The sequence below is a fragment of the Typopeltis vanoorti genome, chromosome 18, assembly GCF_054136105.1.
Source record: "Typopeltis vanoorti isolate ZY-2024b chromosome 18, IOZ_Tvanoo_1.0, whole genome shotgun sequence".
Lineage (NCBI taxonomy): Eukaryota > Metazoa > Arthropoda > Arachnida > Uropygi > Thelyphonidae > Typopeltis > Typopeltis vanoorti.
The window spans coordinates 20947436-20968189 of record NC_143566.1 but is presented as its reverse complement, the minus strand read 5'-3'; the positions used below and the strand labels follow the sequence as shown (position 1 = coordinate 20968189).

General features: G+C 35.6%; 1 protein-coding gene across 1 annotated transcript in view; it reads right to left on the bottom strand.

Annotated features, from left to right (window-relative positions):
• Nedd8 (Nedd8 ubiquitin like modifier) overlaps positions 1-14041 on the bottom strand; it is an 81154-nt gene extending 67113 nt beyond the window's left edge. The window contains exons 1-2 of the mRNA XM_090407984.1: positions 13776-14041; positions 1091-1108 (exon numbers count right to left, since the gene is read on the bottom strand). Coding sequence (XP_090264110.1) covers positions 1091-1108; positions 13776-13793 — 36 coding nt within the window. The 5' untranslated portion in view covers positions 13794-14041. The remainder of the gene's footprint in view (positions 1-1090; positions 1109-13775) is intronic.
• Between the last annotated feature and the right edge of the window lie 6713 nt (positions 14042-20754).

The window sequence follows — 20754 nt, the reverse complement described above, 5'->3', positions numbered from 1 at the left end:
CAAAGTGGTGGTCCTGCAGTGAGAAATAAAACTGTCTACTACCTAAAGACTTTCACTAATATCCAGGCTGTTGAAGTCAAAACCACAGCCAAGAACTCCCAACCCACAGTCCATATTATCCACCTGACCAACCAGGCTCTCTATCAATATGAATATATCTGTTCATTTGTGTATCAGCACACATTTGTCATCCGTGTAGGTTTTGTGGATGGTGCCCACTGCTTACTTTTCATTCTCCCAACTAAATGAATTAGAATATTAATGAAAATCTCTAGTAAGTTTTAAACTTACCTCTTCATGAGACAATTTTCTGTGTCATGTACTATTTTAATTCAGTGAGTACTTATCTGTATAAGTACTCACTGAATAAATAAATAAATTTTCATTGAAACTATTTCAATGAAAATTTATTTATTATTCTTGTTATTCACTTACATAACTAAAAAAATTTAATAGTTAAGGATTCTTCATTATGTAAAGATTTTGTTTTTTTCATACCTCAATTTTTTTAGAAGTAAATAGATGACAGAATGATTGTAACTGGTTGTTTTTGATTTATGACTGAAGCAACTAAGGCTATGAAGTCAGTATATTAGGTCTGTAACATGTGTCCTTCTGGTCAATCTGCTGTTTTGCAAGATAAAAAACCCAAATTTCCAGGAGTAAAAACCCTTCTGCCACTGCATAAGATCAGCTAACACACTTTCAGTCAAAAAGACACATTATAAAGATTCTGCATCCTAGATGGGATTTGAACCAGGGTGTTTTCAACTAAAGGGCATCATCAATGCCATTCTATGGAGGTTCAATATAGATAGAATTTTATTTCATAAGTGACCTCAAGAGAGAGAATCAATAATAATGGCTTCAAAGCATTTCAATCATGTAATCATCTTGATTTACTTATTAAAATAACATATATTATAAAAACTTATTTTGTATAGAGGTAAAAAAAATCTAAAAATTATAAAATGTGTTTTATGTAACTAAGTGAATTTAATCATTTTAATATCTAGAATAATTTGAAAATCGTTTATCATAGTGCCATATAAAATTTAAAACACTTATAGAATTTACTGAATATACCCACCTCTTTTCCTGTCAATGTCTTCTCAACGAACATAAAAAAAAGAGTAAAAATATTACTCAAATGATATATATATATATACAGTAATGCTCACAATGTAAAAACTTAAATAACAAAGATTTCACTCTTAAGAAACACAGTCAATTTCCGATAATTACATTCCAACTGAAATATAAAACTAGAAAATCTGTGGATCACTGGCTTTATTCTTGGCATACATCATCATTATCCATAACAGAATGATAAACAGAGTAGTAAAAAATTGATCACTACAGATACCTATTAATACAAAATTTGAGGGACAAATTTTCAGGTTAGTAATACAAAGTTTGCCAAATATGCTAAAACTTTATGTTCTTTGGTATACATAATTAATTTTCTAAGACCCATTCTAGCAATACTAAACATAATGTAATATTTTATTTAGATTTCCTTTTATTTATTATTATTAAATGATGCCTGTGTGGATTCCAAGAACTTCATAGCAGATTACTCTATCAGCATGACACCAATCACCATCTAAACATACACAATGAAAAAAGAAATAGCCAATGAAATATACAAATACTTCAGTATCAGAACCTATGCAGATACAGCAAATCATATTCAACAACTAGGTTTCAATGCTATAACTATCCATATTGCAATCAGTCAAAAAAAAAAAAAATTAAAAGACTGACCTACCAAGAACAATTATACAGTCATCCCTCGACTTGTGTCAGGGTTCCATTCCATCCGGCTGGAACATAAGTCAGTTCGGACGTAAGCCAATACATTAAATCAACAGAGTTATAGGGGTTAGGGACTTAATAGTAATAAGTATACTGTCATTTTAATTTTTAAAACCTCTATAGTGGCAGTAACTGTGCATTACTGCCACTATGAAACAGGAGAAAAATCACCCATATCTTCCTCCACAATCACATCTTCATTACCTTCCCTATGTGAAGGACCAGGCTGTGGCTCTTCTGGTGTAACCTTTTTTTTTTTTTTTTTTAATGAAAATCTCCAATGTGCTTTGCTATTCCTCTTTATCTTTTCATTATAAATTTGTTTATAGTAAGCAAACACATCATGTACTTTCCTTTCTACTAATAAGCAGCGTTCAACATTGGGATCCATGTCCTCAAACATTTTGAGAACATCGCTAACTGCAGAGAACATTTCTGCAAGATCCTTCACTGCAAATTGTTTAACTACCTCTCCTTCTTTCATTCTTCCTCTTCTGCAACACGTTTTTCCTCTAGTTCGACCAATTTTTTGTTGGTCACCTCTTCAGGGGCACTTTCTATGAGTTGAACTATGTCGTTATCATTCACTTCGAGATTCAGATTGTTTGCTAGACCCACTATTTCTTCACTCAATTTACAAAGGTCTTCATTTTTTTAAATACTTCCAAAATCGTGCACAAACCTTTTTAATGTCTTTTTCCATATGCAACTCATACATTGAGAGATCACTTCATCCCAAACTACACAATATTTTTAATAACATGATAAATACTGAATGCTTTCTAGAATTGCACGAGAGTCTGATCATTTCCTTCAGTAGCAGAAAGGGCTTGTGAAAAAGTTCTCCGTAGATAATATGCTTTAAACACTACAAGAATTCCCTGATCCATCGGTTGGATCAATGAAGTAGTATTTGGAAGGAGAAACATGACCTTGAACTTGGTGAAGATCACTGAATAAGTGATCTTCACTTAAGATGGATGACATGGATGACGTAGCATTATGTAGAACTTTAAATTCTACATTTTCTTTCACACAATAGTTTTCCATTTCACTCGCATTACAGTTGATTAAGGCATCCGCAAACAATTTTAGAGTCATCAACAGTTTCTTATATCTCTGATAATCAACTGGAAGAGTACGCTTCCTAATGTTTTTGAAGGCTCGTGGATTCTCATTGTGCCACATCAGAAATGGTTTATATCCAGCCACATTACCCCCTAACAAAATCATAACATGGTCTTTAAGAGCTTTAAAACCAGGTATAGATTTTAGCTTTTTGTGGATGAATTGTCTGCTGGCATTTTTTTTCCAAAACAAGGAGGTCTCATCCATATTAAATATTTGCTGTGGCAAATAATTTTCCTCCATAATAATTTTATCCAATTTCTCCACAAACTCCTAGGCAGCCTTTTCACTGGCACTTGCAAATTCACCATACATTTTCACATTATGCAGCACAAAATGCTGCTTGAATCTTATGCACCAATCAGAAGAGGTGTTGAATTCGTAGTTGTAATCGTGTCCTGCTTTCTCCTTCAACATGTTGATTGAAGAGACTTAGTGCCTTAGTGGTTATGGTCATAGTGCTAAGAAGTACGCACTTTTGGTTTAGGTCCTCTATGCATGATGGAAGTAGCTTTTCCAATCAACGATAGAACCTTGTCATTGCTTCATCACTATTGTTGAACTTACAACTTCGTTTCAAGATCAATTGCTCCCCTCTTTTTCCGTGATTTTTCACTAGGTTTTTTAATTGGGAGTGTAGGGGACCATGTTGCACAAAATATCGCAAAATAATTAATGATAAATATACAAATAACCTATTTTTTAAACACAAAATCAACAGAAGAACTGTTGAAGCCACGTGCTGACTGCCGAGGGAGGTTGCTGCTGAATGCGCTGTTGCCACTGCATTGTTGCTAAATGAAAACCTTTTTTACTTTATGCTCACTTGGATCTTGTTCGAAAGTATAGTCAAAAATGTTATTTATTCCATTATGAGATCACGGACGTATCTTCGAACAGAAGTAACTTGAGGGATGACCGTAATGTCTTAATGTTTCTTGGAGTTTATGTTATGCCAACAAGAAGTCCTGCATTTTTCTGAAAGATGGCACTGACATCAGAATGTAAAAAAACGCCTGAAATGATTATTTTTATGAATAAGAAAATATCTACTACAGTTAAATTCTGATCCTTACTCAGCAAGAAGTGGACAATGTTGACATGTTGGTACAGGGAGAAGCTGCACTGAAGTTAGGACATTACAAAGATACACATATATACATATCTTGTTAAATTAGATATGCGGCTATCATGTAAAGTGGAATGTCCAATATCAGTGTCTTAGAAAGTGAAATGTACTCTGTATATGATTCACTTTAAAAAAATAAGTCACTGTTCTGCTGCACCAAATCAAGAATCAAGAGTCAAGTCATTACTCTATCCTAAGTGAACAGCTAATATCACAAACAATTTTCAGCTAATATCACAAACAGCATAATATTTCAATTCAACTATTTAATGCCAGAGTAAAAAATGAAATAAAAACAGTTTTACAAATCCACACAACCATGGAATACTGCTCAGATATTTGGGGTGGTGCACCAAAATCCTCCCTAAGATTGCTTGATTCAATCCATGGGAGTACAATCTCATTAATCAATGATTCCTCTCTCACGGATCTGCTTCAATCCCTCTCCAGCAGATGATCAGCTTCCTGAACATCTGCTGAAGAACAGGCAGTCCTTCTGCCTGTTCTACAAATACTTTAATGGACAGTGCCCTTCTGAATTGGCTGCTGTAATTCCTCCACTTTCCTCTAAAATCATAAGAACAAGAGCTGCTACTAACCAACGCCCTTTTGCAATACAGCCTGAAACTCACTGAACCAACTTTCCTGCTTCCTCTTTCATTCCATCTACTTCTGTTGTTTGGAACAGCCTCTTCCACTTTGCCTTTCCTAAAGAATACAACCTTCAGCTGTTCAAAAAAATAATAAAAAATAAACAGATTCCTCCTTTTTTCTTATTCCTCTTGTCCACAAACAGCACTGATATGCTATGGGTCTTGTGACCATTCGTGTGTTGGTCAGATATATATAATATATTAAAAAAAAGTGCTAGCCTATTCTCTCACAACTTGTTAGTAGAACAATAACAATTGTGTTTTTTTTTTGTCTTAATTATACAAGATGATAGCAGATTAACTTAGAGCATTTAGAATTTTCTAATTTTAATTTACACTCTGGATAACTCATCATCAAATCAAATTCCTGCCATGTACCCTCAAGGGGTGTACAGGATATGATAGTACTACATGATAACTCTGGATAACTTTATCTCCTATACTACATGGTCCATTTTATGCAGCTGCCTATTTAATAAAACTGCATTTATTATTTTATTATTGTATGGGCACTTCCAAGGAGTACGAAGACTCACTGAGGGAGACCCAAACTATCCACACAAATTATCATCTCTCTCCTTGAACCCATTAACAGACAAAGTGCTCAAAACTGACTCTGGCAACCCATTCCACTCATTCACAACTCTCCAAGCAAAAAATCTAGTCCTCACACCCCTACTAAACACACCTTTATTCAACTTTTATGTATGATCTTTTGTTCTGGTCCCCTCTAGCCATGTGCTGAAACATTTCTCCTACATGATCTTTTGTTCTGGTCCCCTCTAGCCAAGTGCTGAAACATTTCCCCTACATCAATCCTATAAAATCCTTTAAGTAACTTAAATGTTTCAATTACATCTCCTTTCTATTAAATGTTTCTATTACATCCCATGTGCCACCCGGGGGACGTTCCTACCAGGCATGTCCCCTGGGTGGCAGATGGGGGAAACCCAAATGGGTTGCTCTGAATAAAGAATAAAGAGCCGTGGACCAAAGGATGTAGCAGAGGTATGGCAAGCTGGCTACATTATTATGCCAGTAACTTTCATGAGCAGGAGAAAGTCTACAAACCGTGATAGTGCTACTGCATACGGGACAACCGAACGCGCGTACTCAAAGATCACATAGAGTAGGTGAGAAATCAGCAATGTGGTCAGCCAAGGATGTAAAACATGTAGCCACCCTCAACATAAAATCACTATACCGACCTGGAAAATTGCAATTAGTCCAGGAAAAGTTAAAAAGACTGAAATGGAGTATTTTAGGTTTATCAGAGACACATTGTGCGGAGATGGATTCATGGATTTACCAGAAGGAAGACTGTACTTCTCAGGAAGAAAAGATAACATACACAGAGGAGTTGCATTACTAATTGAAAAGAAACTTACACACTCAGTAATTGAAATAAACCCAGTGTCTCCTAGAATAATAACAGCCAAACTTCAAGCAAAAGAAAAAGGTCAAACAATTAAAATAATCCAAATATATGCACCAGACAGTAACCATTCAGAGGAAGAAATAGAAAATTTCTATGAAGAACTACAACAGGAAATAGATAATCCCAAAAATAGAGAACTCATGATAGTGATGGGAGATTTTAATGCTAAAATAGAACAGTTCACAGCAGACAAAAAAGATGTGATGGGGAAATTTGGATACGGAGAGCTTAACGGCAGAGGAGAACAATTACTCCACTTCTGTAAAGCAAACGATCTAATGACTACAAACACATTGTTCTATCAACGCCCTAATAATGAATATACATGGACATCCCCAGATGGTAATGTAAAGAACTGCATAGACTATATCATCATAAACAAACAATGGAAAAGATCAGTAAATAATGTACGAACATTAAGAAGTTCTGATTTTGACACTGATCATGAAATATTAACTGACAAAGTGAAGATAAAATTCAACAGGAAAAATAATATCGGAAAAGAAAACATCAACCTATCAAAACTAAAAGATAGCTCAAGCAGAAGTCGATTTTTAGAACAGATGTGCTTGAAATTAAAACCCTCCATCTTCCAGAACAGCGGAAAATACTGGGAAGAAGGAAAAGAAACAGTGTTATCAATTGCAAAAGACACTCTAGGTTCCAAACCCAAAATAAACAAACAGTGGATAACCCAAGAAATCATAGCTACCATAGAAGAGAAAAGAGAGGCCAAGATACTTGTAAACCAACAAAACAATGAAGAGAATAGAGAAAAATACAGAGCACTAAAAAATAAAGTTGATAACCTATGCAAAAAAGCCAAAGAAAAATGGTTAGAAGAAAAAGCTAAGAAATGCCAAGAACCATACCAACAAAACAACCTAAATGTCTTCCATGATACTATAAGAGAAATTACAAAGGAAATCTCAGCAAAAGCAGTAACAGTGATAAACAAGATGACTGAAACCGGGAATATTGAAGATATAAGAAAAATCTGGTCAAACCATTTTAAGACTGTCTTCCACCAAGGAAACAAAACTACAATGCTAACAATAGAAGAAAATAATGACCACTTAAAAATTTTGCAAGAAGTTAGAAACGCAATAAAACAGATGAAAAACAATAAAGTACCAGGCATTGCATTAATACTATCGCTACTGAACTGTGGTCATATGGAGGCAGCATGTCAATAGAATATTTAACAACTCTATTCAATAAATACTACAAACAGGCGAGATCCCATATGACTGGAGAACTGGAAAGATCATCCCAATATACAAGAAAGGAGACAAAAGAGACTGCAGAAATTACAGATCAATCAATTTACTCTCCCACACTACGAAGAAATGATAGCCATAGAACAAGCTGGTTTCCAAGGTAACTATTCAACAATAGACCAAATTTTCACATTGCACCAACTAGCAGAGCTCAGCTGGGAAGACCATAAAGAACTATATTGTTGTTTTGTGGACTTTAAACAAGCTTTCGATAACATCAACAGAGAAATCCTTCTTAAAATTCTACTAGAAAAAGCAATAGACAAATATATAATACAGTTTCTGATAAAATATTACTCTAAGACAAATGCAATAATTAAAAAGGACACACTCACAACAGAACCCGTAGAGATCCAAAAAGGAGTAATGCAAGGATGCCCATTATCTCCATGCCTATTCAACATATATCTAGAAGAAGTTGTAAAGAAAGCAATAGACAATGAGCCTGGAATCAATGTCAATGGTTTAAACATAAATAATATCAAATATACAGATGATCTCGTCCTTCTTGCAAGAACCCCAAATGAACTACAAAAGTTGATCAACAAGCTAAACGAAACCTGTAAAACATATGACATGACAATAAATATACAAAAGACAAAAGTGATGAAAATAGGGAGGAACAGAACTATCATCTCAGCCATCCTAAACGGAGAACAAATAGAACAAGTAGACAACTTCATATACCTTGGATCAAAACTAACAGAAACAATAGATGAACTCAAAACAATCAAACACAGAATAGCGATAGGATGGACCACCATGGGAAAATTACAGAAAATCTGAAAACAAACAAGATATCTAAACAACAAACAAGATATCTAAACAACAAACAAGATATCTAAATAAGCCAAAATCAAATTATATGAAGCAATAATTATATCAACAGTCATCTATGGGGCAGAAGTGTGGACAGTTAAAAAAAGAGAGGAGAAAAAACTGCTGGCATTTGAAATGAAATGCTTAAGAAAAATAAATAGAACAAGTTGGATAGAAAAGAAAACAAACATCACAGTCAGACAAGAACTACTGTATAAAAAGACAATAATAGAAAAAATTAGAAAACAACAACTGAGATGGTTTGGACACACTGTACGCAAAGGATTACCTAGTATACATATCCTATGTATACTAGGTATACATAATCCTATGTATACACACTGTATACATAGAATTCCCATAACATAAGGTATGGGAATCCTATGGGCTTGTTCTTGTCTAGATTGATGTGTGGGGAAGTGACTGATGATTTTTTGAACTGTTTTAAGATTGTATCCATTTAGTATGGTCGTATTTTTGATCGTTTCCAATTCTTGGTTTAGAGATTCTTCAGAGGAGCAGAATCTGTGCGCTCTGGTTACTAATGATTTAATGCCGCCAAATTTTTGAGATGGATGATGAGCAGAAGACTTGTGAATGTACCGACCTGAAAATGTCGGCTTGCGATAAACAGAAGTGGAGATGGAACCATCTTCTTTTCTTTGGATGTGTAAATCCCGAAAGGAGATATCCTGTAGAGATTATTTTTCTAGTGTAAATTTGATGCGAGGATGAAGCAGGTTTGTTTTATCTAGAAACAGGTATAATTCTTGTTCATAGACCAAATCTAAACTGTAATGAAGTTCTTGCTATTACTAAAGAATGGGAAATTGTCATAGAAAATTGTGTAAAATAACATATATAAAAAAAAAAATTACATTATATTTTAATGTAATTTTTTCCCCTCTCCAGTTATATTTTAATTTAATTCTATAACACACTACTGCACGCATATTGGGATTCCATTGTAATCATTATTATTATTTGACACCTCCAGGGAGTCCAAAGACTCATCGAGAGAGGGCACCTGCTCTACAGCTCTGTCTCCACCACTCAATTCACCAACTGACTGCAACTACACCAATGCCATCTACCGCCGACCACCACCACTAGTATTCCACAGACAATCACAAACATCCATGCTCACGGCAGGATTCGAACCTGCAGCCTTTTTGCTGGAGAGTGAATATGCTAACCACTCGGCCAGCCAGGCTGGCACCTAATCATGCGCCCTAACCGCATGTTATTCCTAGTATTGTTTGAATTAAATGTACTGATGATGTCCTAAGATACTTAGGATGAAATATTTACTTATTAAAACTTATTACTGTGGTTATTACGTGTGTTTGTTTAGTCATGAATTCTCTACAGGTTTCATTGTATAATAAAACTAGATTCTTGTTTTTAATCCTTAACCCAAGAATAAGCAAATAGTTGCATATAACCATATATGCAACTCTATTTGCTTATGCTTGGATAAAAACAAGAATACAGCTTCTTGTCAAGTAAAAATAAAGCAGTTAATATAACCTAAACGAGTGGTATTCCTGAAGTTGGAATTTAATGTAGTCTGCTGCTGTCTCTCATTTATATAATGGTAGTGAATTTTACAGCAATCAGACCTACTAGAGCACAAATCTGCTGATTTTGCAATGTTTTCATATATTTGCTCTTTATGTTTTCCAAAAGGATAACTGTTTTCAATATTTGAAATTAGAAAATTATAATTTTTAACAGTACAACAGCTGTTACACTGTAGTTAATTTTGGACTCCCTGGAAGTGTCAAATAATAATAATTTCAACTATTCATTGTAAGTTAAATAACTTTGCTGGCACAGTACTATATATATATATATATATATATATATATATATATATCACTATCATTATTTGATCAGCAGTTATCCTCATATTACTCTAAGAGAAAATTCCACTCAGATATTGTAATCATCACAGTAGACAAAGAATGCCAGGCTGGTTGGCCGAGTGGTTAGATCTGCTCTCCAGCCAAAGGGCTGCAGGTTCGAATCCTGTCATGGGCATGAATGTTTGTGATTGTCTGTGGAAATAGTAGTGGTGGTCAGCAGTAGATGGTGTTAGTGTAGTTGCAGTCAGTTAGTGGATTGAGTGGTGGAGACAGAGTTGTAGAGCAGGTGCCCTCCCTCGATGAATCTTTGGACTCCCTGGAGGTGTCAAATAATAATAATAATAATAAAAAGTGTGGTTAAAAACTGCTGGCTAATGACAAGGCCTTACCTATTGTTACTACTTAAGCATCACAAACTAATATCAACTTACAGTAAAGTTTCTTAAGATTCTTAGTATAGTTGTGCTTCAAGTAAATGAATTTCCCTATCACCTAATTCTAGCATTAAAAATTATATAAATCGTTAATAAACATTCCAATATTCTTATGACCAACCTATTCAAACAAAGATGACACAGTAAAGTCTGTATGGCTATAATGGTAGTCCCCTACATACAAGGGATAAAAAGTATAAGCAGTCGGAAATAAGCTAACTAAGTAAACTAGACCAATAGTTCTGCCTCTACTTCCTATTTCCAGGAAAAACTTAATGACAATCAATGAAGACATCAACCAACACATAGGTATTGCTAAAAGTAAGATTTCAAAACTGGCCTGAAACAGCAAGAGTATGTCATTTTACTCTCAAGCCTAACTAGAAGATGAAGGAATTTATGTAATTCATCTGTCCCCAAGTGGCAACAAATGAATTACATAATAGGGCTATGCCTTTAGACCCAGATAGTGGTAAGTATATGACTGCAAACGCCTTGCTTTACAGTACTTCACAGTCCACAAAGGACCATCGATTAGATATTTCCTTACAGAACTCTTCCACTCAGTCCTTGATTGACACTTTGTTTTCAACTCTGTAACTGAAGCACAAGTCCAACTTTCTGTTGTCTATCCAGTTTATTCTAGGTCTGTCTCTTTGAGTTCCTGAAAAAAAGTCCTTCAAGAACATGCATTGGTAGACCATTTGATCTGCTCATATGACCAATCCACATAAGTTGTTGCCTAAAAATCTCAGTTATGATGTTATCTCTTGGACTGGCAAAAGAAATGATTATATGTCTTACTTCAAAATTTGTGATGTGATCAGTGCACGGTATCTTTAAGAGTTGTCTACAGCAGCACTTCCAAAACTGGGGGCCATGAAATAATGAAAACAAATTTAATATAAACAAATATAAGATAATGTGCTGTCAAATGTGTATGTAAGATGCTAAAAATATATTTGCATTTGATTTTTGCAATATTCGCTGTGTATGTTTTGTATTGAATATAAATACAATAAAATTTATATAATATATGTCTGTATTACGATTTTTTTTTTTTCGATGGGGACTGTGAAATATTTTAATTTTTCCAAAGGGGCCTTTGGAAATCCATGTCTGGGAAGCATTGGTCTACAGCACCTCATTTCAAATGCAAGCAACCTCTTTTCATCTTCTTTTAAGAAAGTCAAAGTTTTACTTCCATACAGAAGTACTGGATTAACTGGTGTGTCAATAAGGCGGAACGTATTGGTAATTATAAACTTGTTATCAGTCCATAGTGGTTTCAGTTTTGGGAGTGCTGTTGTTGCTTTTGCAATTTTTGTTCTAATATCCTGTCTTGATCTGCCATCTTTATTAAAGATATTACCCTAGGTATTTAAATTGATCTTCTATCGGTGTATCCTCAAGTAGGATTTTTTCGGTTTCTGCTACATCTCTTCCTGGTCAAAAGCACACATATTTGTCATTGTTTTTGATTTATGGGTACTTGCAGTTAAGCCACATTTTTTAAGAGTATAAGCTAATTTTGCAGTGATTTCCTGAAGATCTGATTTGTTTCCTCCCTAGAAGATCAATACTATTTCATATTATGGCAATGTCTTCAAATGAACTGGTTCTTCATATACCAAATTCTCAACTCTCCTGGCTGAAGATTTAGTAAATGTTGTATACCTTTAATAATTTTTTTGTATATTTCAATCTTTTATTATTATATATGGGCAACTCCATGGAATACCTACTTAATGAGGGTAGTCCTGAACATTACCCATACTTTGCTTTAAACTCATTGAACACACATAACTGCTCTGACAACCTATTCCAGTCATTCACCACTCTCCAAGCAAAAAATATAGTACTCACAGCCCTGCTAACTATACTCTTGCTCAATTTCCAAGTATGGCCCCTAGTTCTCCCATCATCAGATCTGTTTGGGAAAATTTTCTCGATATTAATACTTCAAAAATCCTTCAGCAATTTGTACATCTCAATTATATCACTCCTTTTCTGCCTGTCAACAAATTTCTATAACCCACAAATCTTCAAGCCTATAGACTTGCTACCATCATCCTCCAAGAAATCGATAACCAGATCTATGCACAGTAATCAAGATGGAGTCTTATGAAAGCCCTATAAAGAAGTATGATCTACTTACCTCCGCTTGTCAGGGTTTATTTTGGTAGCCAATTAATTAGTTACTGAAAAACACCACATTTGCCCACTAAATTTCAACTCCCTATCCACAGATCTGTTACCATCAATTTCAGTTTCATCAATACGGTACACAGCCAGTAATCGTTTTGCTCCAAAATGCATGACCTTTACAACATTAAACTACCATCCATTCTCCTTTGTCCATACTGCCAGTCTATTAAAATCATCCTGAAAAATTTTATTGACTACTGCTCCACTCAATTTGGAATTACTGCCTAGTTCCTCTCAACTCACTTCCTATATAGTCACTAGTCACAGGCCTACTAGTGCACTTTACTCCTGAAGAAACTACTGTCAGATATCTCTCCACTACCCTTTTATCCACTTTTCGAATTTTATATCCATCATACAGCTTATTGATTAGAATTCCATGCAGTATCCTGTCAAAAAAAGTCTTTGCGAAGTCCAGCAGTATCACTCTAAACCCATTCATTATCTTTATTCATCTCAGCTTGCTCACCTTATTACAAAAGATGAGCAAGTTATATATGATATGCTATGTTACCTGAGATGTTATATGAATACATTTTAATAACAGACTTCCACATTTTGATTTAGCATTCTAAACATTTTTTTTTTTTCCTTTGGGTGGGAGGTTAATGACAAACGAATTTCCGGCTTGCCACAAGTTTGGAGAGACAATACGTGCTTTAAATTAACGGTTATAAAGAGGCCGGCGATTTAGCAAATAACTCAAATTTTGGAGATGGTAGCTATTACACTTAACCAATATCCAATATTGCTGTATAAAATGTAGGCACTATACTGATAAAACGCAAGAGCGAGAAATATGTCCACATTATGATATTGCAAACCTTCGGAACAATACTACCAAGAATATATATATATATATATAAACATATATATATATACATATATAAACATATATATATATACATATATAAACATATATATAAACATAAGATGTCAAACACTTCATTAGTGTACTTTTGCAGAAAAGACCGCATTTGTACTTGGCATATTTACTTACCTTCACTTTGATCAGCATATTGCTTCCGTAATAAAGCTATCGAAATTAATGGGATAAAGATGATCACCCTCACCGCAATCAATTCAATTTCCAGCAACGTAAACTAAACCCCAATAGTCACACCAACAGCTTCAGACAACTAGACTACAGTCCAGTGAATATCTAGGGAAAGCTTGAACAGATGGCGCTTTTCTGTAAACAATAGTATGTCGAAGATTTATTCATTAATATATAATTTTTTGTAACAAGTGAAAAATGAATTCTTCTTATTATCATCAAGGATTAGGCATGTTCCTAATCCTTGATGATAAGGATTAGGAATATGCTTCACTGGTATTTCCATCTTGCAGCTGGTCTTCCTCTCTCTCTTTCTCTCTCTTTGGTCTATATTTATCCACTTCTTTTGGTAGTCGATATCTTTCCATTTCTCTCTGTATTCCTTGATATTTTTTATTTAAGTTTAAATACCTAACTCTCTTCTAACGGCTTCATTTTTGATATGGTCTAATTTTGTTTATCCCTTAAATGTTCTTAAAAATCAAAATCTCTGATGCCTGTATTTTACTTTGATCTTTCCTTTTAACAGTCCTTGTTTTTGAAAACATATAAGATAGTGGGAGTAGCGATTACTTTATAAAATTTAAGTTGTTTCTCGTCTTTTTTTTTTTTTTTTATTCAGGATACTTTTAATGCTTCCATATATTTTCTTAAATTTATTATTTTCCATTCTTACACTTTTAGTTTATAATTTTTTCCATTTATACCTTTCTCTTTTTAGATATTTCATAATCGTCTCTGATTGTTTTATTATTATTATTATTATGTGACACCTCCAGGAAGTCCAAAGACTCATCGAGGGAGAGTGTGCCAACAGCATCGAACGATTCAACTTCTTTCCAACTACTATCGCGCTCAAACTTGCTTAACTTTTTGCGTAAGCCATTAGTGGCAGAGGCTCTACATCGACCAATATTTGCTGGCCATTTTAGATCTAACATATTTCTACCTTTCTATGTCATGAGTTTTTTTGCTTTGTGAGATCTTTAAACTGTACTATGGATCATTTCATCAAAAAAAAAAAAAAAATCAGCTAACGCCTTATTATTATTAGACACCTCCAGGGAGTCCAAGGACACTTCGAGGGAGGGCTCCTGCTCTACAACGCTGCCACCACCATTCAATCTACCAACTGACCACAATTACACCAACGCCATCAACCGCTGACCACAAGTATTTTCAAAGACAATCGTGAACATCAATGCCCACTGCGGAATTCGAACCCGCGACCTTTTGGATGGAGAGAGAATACGCTAACCACTCGTTTTGGTACCCAATCAGAGATAGCTGTCACCAAATAAGCGACAAGCAGTGAAGACACAGCTCAGCAAGTGCCGCCATCTCATGGCGGCACTTGTTGAGCCATCTGAAATGTCTTACTTTCAAAATAGTATGGGTTCTTAAGGTTGATTTTCTTGAGTTAATGAGACGAAAAACCCGTGTTTCCGGAGGGAAAAAACCGCTTTTCTGTGCCAGAGATCGTAACTTTGGAATTTTCCTCTAGTTTTGATTCGAAACCAAAACTTTCATCCGCGGTCAAGCGTGCAAACGCCACACCCACTGAGCTACACAGGCTCACTGCTTTTGAGGGTCATCATCATTCTTTTGTAATATGCTATGATAATTGTATCTGGTTAAGTGGGTACCTTGGTTGAGTGTTGTTTTTCATATTTTAATAATTTGCTACACACGCGCACACTGCTTGGAAAGAAGTCAGGAGACATCCCCATTGACAAGGTACATTGCGCCATTTAATGACTCACGTGTTTCTAGAGGGGATAAATTGGAGGAATATGAAGCTCTAAAATAATAGATTTGAGTGCGCTCCCGCAATGAGTCCTTCGAATCCCTGGAGGTGTCACGTAATAATAATAATAATAATAAACATCAATGTAACTGTGTCTGGGTAAAATGGCTACAAGAAAGAAACTGAAAAAAAAGAAATAAAGATCAGGATTGCAAAGGGAAGAACAAATGTGAAGGCCATGGATAACATCTGGAAAAGTAAAGTGATCAGTCTGCAAACAAAACTAAGAGTATTGAAAACATGCATCTTCAGCGGTGTACTGTACGGATCTGAAACGTGAGTAATAAATAAGGAATCAAGAAAAAGAATTTTGACATTTGAAAGAACTTGTTACAGGAAGATTCTAAGAATGAATGGGTACAGAAAATCACAAACGAAGAGGTCTATCAGAAGATACAACAAAAGGAGAATTTAATGCAGAAGATTATAAAACGGAAGCTGCAATTATTTGGACACATCTGTAGAATGAGTGAGGACCGGATGATAAAGATATTTATGTTTGGTATTTTGGATCGTTTAAACAGAAGAGGTAGGCCATACAGAGAATGGATAGACGATATAAAAGACTGGTGTGGAAGGGGTGTACAAAAACTGCGACATTGTGCACTGGACAAAGAAAGGTGGAAGAAGATAGTGAAACAGGCATCAGATATCAATGGGCAGTGAGCCCATGATTCGTGATGATGATGAAAATTCTATTTACTGCATGCGACAGTAAGCATTCACTATAACATACTAAAAAAAAAAATGGCTGTTTGTTCCTCAAAGTATCGTCTGCGTTGACCTCTTTCCAAGTATATTATTTGCAGACTTCCTACCTTTCTTCTATCTCATATCTGCTTATCATACTCCTACCCCAATACTACTAGAGTATGTAATCAGAGATCGCCTACCACTAATTATAGACAGCCACCGATGAAGAGACTGACAAACAAGTCTGCTACTAATGGATCAGTTAAGTAAGTTTGACCGCGGTTAGTAGTTGGACGGGGCAAATCATTCGATGCTGTTGGCACACTCTCCCTCGATGAGACTTTGGACTCCCTGGAGGTGTCAAATAATAATCTCTTGGTCCTACACAGGCTCTCTTCCTAGTCTTCAAAAAAAAAAAAAAAAATATATATATATATATATTTATATATATATATACATGGCGTCCCCCACAGCAGACGTGTTTTTGTGTGCTCCTTAGTGTTCGAGCGTAAGAGGATTAGTGCTGCTTAAGCCTTACCAGTGCGGGCACGTTGCCGTTAACGTACCGTCTGCTATCATACAGCATAACGTCGATCGCGGGAAAATCATCAATTGATATTACAAGCTCACCTATTAAGGCTACTAGCTTTCAACAACTACCGGAAGGAAATGTTTCATCTGGCAATATCTCTTCAAGTACCAAGGCTACTGGACCTCTGAAGGATACATCCCCAGTCTCTACAGTAACAAGTCTACATAACACAATGGAACAGGCATCAGCGACCGTCTCTCAGTCACCTGCTGCCAGCACAACGAAGGATTTCAATTCAGATGTTCTCTCATTGTTGAATCTCCCAGATGAACTAGATTGGAGTAAGGCCTGCATCCCAAAGTGTGATCCTTCTGGTGCCCATATACAGAACTGGATATCATCGAAAGTTTGAAAGGCAAGGTAAGAGGTTCCGATGTATGCCACCTTGGCTCCTTAAAGTTCAGTTATATTTTCATAATTTCATTTAAACATGTTTCCCTGAAAGAAAATTTTGCTAAATTTAAATCACTTAATGTTAATAACCATACATATGAAATTATCCCTATTGTGAGATCTAGGAAATTAGATATTTTAATTCATTGGTTGCCCCCCCCCCAAATATCTAATAGATTAGTTGGCATGCACTTTGAATCGTTTGGTAAAATAGAATGCATTGAATATGTTTCCAATATAAAAGATAAAGAATGGGCGCATGTATTATCTAACAAAAAAAGATTGACTATTAAATTGAATGACGATGCCAGACTAGAAAATATCCCGTACATTATAAAAGTTTCTAAAATGCCAGGCTTAGTGATCATTCCAGGAAGACCTCCTGTGTGCTTCAGATGCAGGCAGGTAGGTCATCTAAGAAGAGAATGCACAGCATCGAAATGTGAGCGATGCAAGAGAATCGGACACGATATTAAACAATGTCCAGGGCAGACGTATGCCTCGATGTGGGCCGCGCGCCCTTCCGGTAGCCAACCGAACACATGCTATGAGCTTGAAAAAGCAGAAGACTTCCAGGAAATAACTTCAACTATTGAATATGAGGCAGAGAATCGGGTCAATGAGAGCAGCACCCCATGGCTTAACACCTATGGGCACAAGGAATGCAATGAAAATAACTCTCTGCTAAAGGCAAAGGAAGGGATTATCCGGGCGGGCGAGGAGACTAACAGCCAAAGGTCAGTTTCAGATTCAGAAAAAGTAACAAAACCTGAAATTACAGAGAAAAAAAAAATCACTCCGAATAACACAAATGAAGAATTATATAATAATTGCCCGGTTGAAGATGAAGAACTTCCCAACAGTGAAATAATTCAAACCATCTCGGTAACACAAATTACAGAAAAAAGTAAAACGGATTTAGAAAACGAAGTAGAGAAATCAGAACGGAATACTAAACAGACCCCAGTAAAGAGAGCAAAAATGAATTTTACGCCTAACATCACCAAAAGCCGGAAGTCAAAACCCAAAGAAAAAAAAAATAGCTAAGTGTCCGGAAAGAAAAGGCTCTAGAAAACTTTCAACTTTCTAACTATGACTCACAATCTAAAAATCATCACACTAAATGTAAACGGACTAAATAATAAAACATCGATTCAACTAACAGTTAATCTAATCTTTCAACACAGACCCGATATACTTATGATACAAGACACTAGACTACACAACAACACTGACCCATCAAACAGCTTCAAATACAAGTTACAAACAATGTACCATATCGTTGCCGAAGAGGCTCAGACCAATAGAATAGGTGGAGTTACTACACTAATAAAAAAATCGGGTAACCTCCAAATATTATCCCATAATGTCGTAATCAGGCATATAGTTCTGGAGGTCGAGCTCCTTTGGCAGAAAAAAATACACAACATAATTAACATATATGGACCAGCCACACATAATCATAAGACCACCTTCTGGGAGGAAGTGCGACACTATATTCAACAAAAAAATAACCCAATAATAGCAGGAGATATGAACTTAACATAACAACCACAAAAGGATCAAGAACACCCAAACTTAATTCCGCAGAAAAATTTCACAAGAGTTTTCACCCACTGTGGCCTATCAGATGCCTTCAGAATTTTGCATTCCCAAAAGAAAGAATTCACATATTTTGCACCCGGAAACACCTCTAGAATAGACCGCATATACATCCAAACATTCAGAAATATAAAGGTCAAAACTGTACAACACACACCTGTCATGTTCAGCGATCACCATATGGTGATGGTTGAACTACAATATCAAAAAACAGAAACAGCTGATAAGTTTACAAACAGAAATTTCCCCCTATGGAAATTTAATAAACACCTTAGCGATGAAATTCAACAATAACACAGAGAAAATAGTTGAGGAAATAGAATCCATAGAAAATGCTGTAACAGCCTGGGAGAAATTTAAACACATGACAAAACAAACAGCAATCAAAATTAGTAGAATGAAAAAGCAGGAACAAACAGAACGCGAACACCAAGAAATTATGAAAATTGTATCACCACCATGATAGAAATAATGAAAACATCAGAACAGAAATAGAAGAAATTAAAAACCGCATCATAGCGAAACAGTTTCAGGAAATAGAAGGGGCGTGGCTACGTGCTTGTCTCAAAATAATTGAAAATGATGAAGGCAAGACCTCGACAGCATGGCTGTTTGAGAAACAACGGAACGCAAAACAGAGAATAAAAACCATAACATACGAAGGCCAAACTCTAATCAAAGACTCCGAAATAATTCGTGGTGTTCAAAAATACTATGTACAAAAATACGTACATAAAAACCCAGCAGTCAGGAAGAAAGAGAAAGATTCCTTTCACTCCTCCCCAAAATCACCCAGCAGGAGGCTGAGGAGATCGACGCACCAATCACCTTAGCAGAATGCCGTCTTATAGTGAAATAGCTCCCGGATAACAAATCACCAGGTGAAGACGGACTAACAGGCGAATTCTATAAAGAATACTTCCCAAAATTTGAACATATTTTTATCAAAATGATCAACACGATGATTACAAGACAGACAACGCCAGCAAAATTCAACACAGGACACATTGTACTACTACCAAAGGCTGGGGATCAACAGAAGTTACAAGACATAAAAAACTGGAGAGGCATAACCCTACTGAATACTGATTACAAAATAATATCTAAAATACTTACAAACAGAATACAAAAGCACCTCCATAAACTTATCTCACCGGCACAATCATGTGCAGTGAAAGGAAGAAATATTCTTGACACAATAATGCACCTCCAATGCATTTGCGCTTATTACAGCCTCACAGAATATCCATGTATTGTAATGGGGCTAGATATTCAAATGGCATTTGACGCAGTTAGCCACCAATACCTGTTTGAAACACAACACCGAATAGGAGTTGGAGTAAACTGGAAAGAAACGATTAAGCTTTTATACAGAAACGCGGAAAGTAGGCTGATCATTAATAAAAATCTCTCAGCCTCTTTCCCGATAAAATGTTCTATCCGGCAAGGAGACCCACTATCCATGGCGCTATTTGTTCTAGCCCTAGAACCACTCATTAACACAAACAACAATATCAAAGGAACACATATACACGGAGAAAGTGACGCCAAAATTTTGGCATATGCTGATGACGTCACTTTAACACTAGGAACACAAAACTCCTTGGACACAACACTCAAAATAATAAAAGACTTCAGCAAAACCTCAGCACTGAATGTGAATCTGGCAAAATCCCACTGCAAAATAATTGGAAATTGGGAAAACCAACCAAGGATTCCTTCAGGAATACATGTGAATAATTACATACCGGTTCTGGGCATCAACATCGGAAGCTCAGAATCGCACGTAGAACAGTGGAAAGAACTCCATGACGGCATAAAGAAGAAAATTAATG